This window comes from Penaeus vannamei, chromosome 27 (genome assembly GCF_042767895.1).
Source record: "Penaeus vannamei isolate JL-2024 chromosome 27, ASM4276789v1, whole genome shotgun sequence".
NCBI classification, from domain to species: Eukaryota; Metazoa; Arthropoda; class Malacostraca; order Decapoda; family Penaeidae; genus Penaeus; species Penaeus vannamei.
The window spans coordinates 13,967,606-13,972,605 of NC_091575.1; the positions used below are offsets into that span (position 1 = coordinate 13,967,606).

At 40.3% G+C, this 5,000-nt stretch overlaps 2 protein-coding genes across 2 annotated transcripts in view; one reads left to right on the plus strand and one right to left on the minus strand.

The window, feature by feature from the left end:
• The window catches only part of LOC138866832 (uncharacterized), a 19,732-nt gene extending 18,630 nt beyond the window's left edge, over positions 1-1,102 (plus strand). The window contains exon 8 of the mRNA XM_070140632.1: positions 992-1,102. Coding sequence (XP_069996733.1) covers positions 992-1,102 — 111 coding nt within the window. The remainder of the gene's footprint in view (positions 1-991) is intronic.
• Positions 1,103-1,821: 719 nt separating this feature from the next.
• LOC138866833 (uncharacterized) lies at positions 1,822-2,331 on the minus strand. Its single transcript, XM_070140633.1, has 2 exons — positions 2,031-2,331; positions 1,822-1,868 (listed from the first exon to the last, which is right to left on the minus strand). The coding sequence occupies exons 1-2, from the start codon at positions 2,329-2,331 to the stop codon at positions 1,822-1,824; spliced, it is 348 nt and encodes a 115-aa protein (XP_069996734.1).
• Between the last annotated feature and the right edge of the window lie 2,669 nt (positions 2,332-5,000).

Below are 5,000 nucleotides of genomic sequence, written 5' to 3' on the forward strand. Positions count from 1 at the left end.
CTCTCTCTCTTTCGCAAGGAGGATGGGAGGAAGTGAGGGAGGTAGGGAGGAAAAAGAGGAGGACGGAAAAGGGGATGAAAGCGGGTGAGATCAGGAGGAATAACAACAAAGACAGACACAAGGTAGGCTTCCGCAACTGACAGACGAGCCGGGAAAAGAAACGAAAGTAAAGTGAAACAAACAGACACGAAATGTTTAGATATTCATTAAACAGCCTCCAAAAACCGGTCACCCGCTGTCGCGCCGCCCAGCCCGGAGTGCAGCTGTGACGCCCGAAGCTGCAAAATAAAGCCAGGCAAGAGTGATATCCTTCGCTTCATCATTCGCAACAGGAAACGGCGTAACTAAATATGCAGAAGAAAAATGACCGGGAATGACAAAAAAACTCGCCACGCCAAAAAAAAAGTATTTAAAAAAAGTCTTGAATTGATAGGGAAAAAAGAGATAAGGCTGAATTTGCATGAAAAAGTAAAATGGAAATTACGTGTTCATGAAAGACTTCTAAACGAGATGACAGACGTCCATTCGAAGGCAAACCAGCATGTCGTTATGATAAGCAAATGCAGTGGAAAATACAAGAACCTACCCCCACCCCCCAGCCAAGTCCCTTTCCCCTAAAATAAATCATATTGGAAATGCAAATCCATGGAGGCCAGAGGAAAACTAGATATGTTAAAATATGTATTTACGAGTTTGAGTGCGTGAGGGAGTGTGGATTTATGCGGCGTCTATGAGTTGGTGTGACTTCGATACCAAATGCCACGCAACCCAAAGTCACCTACACCCGAAGTGGAACGGGGCGCGTCGATCCCGTAGACTAATTCAGAGTGCCAGCGCCAAACCTCTCTTGAATCAGAGTTGGATTCCCCTCAAAGTACGTATATGTACTACAACGAAGACGACCACTTGCATGTGCTGTTTAGTTCGCGAATATCAAAATTGCTTTTGCTTTTCGCTTTTCATTTGGTCTTTAATATTTTTTTCTTTTAAGGACTGTGCACCTAGACAATTTCTCTTAGATGTATACGGTATATGTGACCATAAAAAATCCGGCAGTATCAAATATCCGACACTTCAAGTCCGGAAGTTGCCGGATTTTTAAAAAATCGTCCGATATATGTATAAATGTATATGTATATATGTATGTATATATATATATATATATATATATATATATATATATATATTATATATGTATTATATATATATATATATTATATATATATATGTATATATATATTATATAATATATATATACATATGTATATATGTACACACACACACACACGCACACGCACACGCACATGCACACGCACGCACACACACACACACACACACACACACACACACACACACACACACACACACACACACACACACACACACACACACACACACACACACACACACACACACACACACACACACACACACACGCACACACACACACGCACACACACACACGCACACACACACACGCACACACACACACGCACACACACACACACACACACACACACACACACACACACACACACACACACACACACATATATATATATATATATATATATATATATATATATATATATATATATATTATATATATATATATATATTTATATATAGATTTATATATATATATATATATTTATATGCGTGTGTGTGTGTGTTGTGTGCGTGCGTGTGTGTATAAACATTATTGATATATATGCGTATATGTGAACATCTGCAATGCTGTTGCCGAATCCATTTTAGCATTATCACCATCCATAAGAATTCATCCTAGAATTATTGCATTAAACATTATTGGTATTGCGGTCAATCATCCTCATAAGTTATGATTATCATCACATTGTCATCCTCATCTTCATTGGCACAATTATCATCAGAATCACAAGTCACTGTCATTGTTATCTTTCTAATCACCGCCATCACTGTTATCATCATTATGGTCGTTTTCGTCAATATGATTATCATCATTATCTTCATCATCATCCCTATTTGCGATGCTACTATTATTACATCACCATAATCAACACCATTACCATTATTGTCACCTACACGATAAGGACGACCATCTTTACCATCACCATTACCAGCACCGCCAACACCATCATCACCAGCACCATCAGCACCATCACCATCACCGCCAACAATACCATCACCAGCAGCAACACCACCATCACTAGCACCATCATCACCAGCAACACCACCACCATCACTAGCACCATCACCGCCAACAATACCATCACCGCCAGCACCATCACCACCACCAACACCAACACCTTCACCACCAGCAGCACCACCACCCACCACCACCACCGTCATCACCATTAACCAACGATCGCAGCGCTCACACACGTACAAAATGCACCAGTAATTATAAATGAGCGAATAATTAAGAGTAATTTTCATCGTTAGACACTCTCGCGTCCAGCATATATCGTCCCGTTTCTTTTTTTATGAATGAAAATGCATATAAACGAGTGATTGGTCGTGCAGAGTGTGTTTTGAAAAAGCCTGCCGTTTTTTGCTGTGATTTTACTGTGATTCGCGTGAGCTTTGTTTTTGTTTGTTTATGCACTTGTTTGTTTGTTTACTGCTTGTTTATGCGTTGGTTGTTTTCATTTTGTTTGTTGACTTTTTAGTTGTCCGCGTTGTTTACTTATTTCTTGCTTGATATTTTCTTGTTTGTCTGTTTTTATTGTTTCTTGTACTGGTGTATTTGCTTGTTCTAAATCATTGGTTTATGTATGTATATATATATATATATATATATATATATATATATATATATATATATATATATATATATATATATAAATTTGTTTTTCCATTGCCGTTACTTTAAATGATGTACCCGTGTATTAGGTGAAGCATCGCGAAAATATATGTTTACTATTTTGTTCAATATCAATTAGCTGCGTTAATTGGCATTGGTGTTGTCAACTGGTAAAACTATTTTTGATCATCATTATCATTTTATATTATTTTTATTATTGTTGTGTGGTTGCTATTGTTAATGCCATCACCATCATCATCATCATCATCATCATCATCATCATCATCATCATCATCATCATCATCGTTATCATTACTACTACTACTACTATAGCTAAAACGGCAATTACTGCTACAAATACTGATATTGATATTACTGTTACTACTACTATTACCACAATTGTAAGTACGATTATTTCTGATATTACCACTACTGTTGTTGCTGCTGTTGCCATCACTATTACTATTACTGCTACTACTGCTACTGCTACTGCTACTGCTACTGCTACTGCTACTGCTACTGCTACTGCTACTGCTACTGCTACTGCTACTACTACTACTACTACTACTACTACTACTACTACTACTACTGTTATTACTACTACTTTTCCTATTATTATCACTACTACTGCAGCTATTATTATTATTACTACTGTTGTTACTACTCTTGTCATTGGAATTAGTTTTATTATTGGTTTGTTGTTATGGCATCACTGTCATCGCCACCACCACTATTTTTATTACTATTCATACCATTACTACTGCTACTACTATTACTACAACTACTACTAGGATTATTCTTCTTACTACTGTTTTTGCTTTTGCCATTACAATTGATAATGGATTTACTACTGCTACTTGTACCACTATCATTATCACCATTGATATGATCATTATCATTACTTTTTCTTTCATAAGATTAGACGGAGATTTTAATAGTATCATTATAATAGTAATGCTCTAGCCACCTTTACCTTCTTTCCGCTCCTCTCCTTCTTTCTTTCTCTCCTTATCCCCTTCTCTTTCTATATAAACTCTTTCCCTCCCTCCACCCCCTACTACCCCCACCCCACCCTACCCTTTCCCTCCACCAAACTTCCCCCTCTTCCTCTTTCTATCACTCCCTCCATCCTTATTTTCCTCCCTTCCTTCCCTTCCTTTCCCCTCCCCAGCCCCTCACACCCTCTCCTCCTTACTTCCTCTCTACTCCCGAAATTATTACCTCCCCTTTGTTCTTCCTTTCTCCGTGTCCCCTCCTTGTATCCTTACTTCCCGTGCCTCTTCCCTCACGCCCTCTCCCTCTCAAGTCCCTCATTCACTGCTCCTCCTCACTTCATTTAACCTGCTATCTCTACTCTCCGTCTATCCTTATTCCTTCTCCCGTCCCTCAACCCTCCCCCTCTCCCCTCCCTTCACCCTTTCTATTCTCCCCCTGCCCCCCCTCCTCTTCCTCCCTTTGTCCTCCTTCCCCCTCCCTGTCTTTGTCATTGCATGTAATAACTTTCTATTATTCACTTCCTTATATCATACTTGCTTCACCTACTTCTCTTCCTTTATCTCTTTCCTCCTGTCTTCGCTTCCTGCCGTTCTCCCCTTCATGACAGGGCTGTGTCATGCACGGTGATTGTGGGCTGTCATGCGTCATTCCTCAGCCCTTGAAAGAGAAATGTTGTTTGGTTGTTTACTCTGGCGTCGTTATTGTGTTTCTGGGTTTGTCCGCGTATGTGTCTGTGTTTTGTGAGTGTATATATCTGTTTGCTTCTTTATTTGTTTATGTGTGTGTGTGTGTGTGTGTTTGTTCGTGTGCCTGTGCATGTCTTCTAATTGTGATTATCATAACCTGTACCATTCATTTTTGATTACCAGTGTACAAATTGTACTTTTACACTATTTCTCTTCACCCTTTACTCTCTCCTGTCTCCTCTTCCTCTCCGCCTTCACATTTTCGCAGCGATACGAAATAGTGATTCCGTGACGTGGGCGAACGACGATCACAAACATCGCCCGCGGAGGAGGAAGCACGGCCTGTTGCTCCGTCTTTCCTCTTCCTCTCCGCTCCACTTACCGGAGAAATGAGGGACGGGGAGGAATGGAAGGAGGGAGAGGGAGGGAGAGAGTGAGGAGAGGGAGGGAGAGAGTGAAGAGAGGGAGGGAAGGAGAGAGTGAGGAGAGGGAGGGAAGGAGAGAGTGGGGAGAGGGACAGAGAGAGTGGGGAG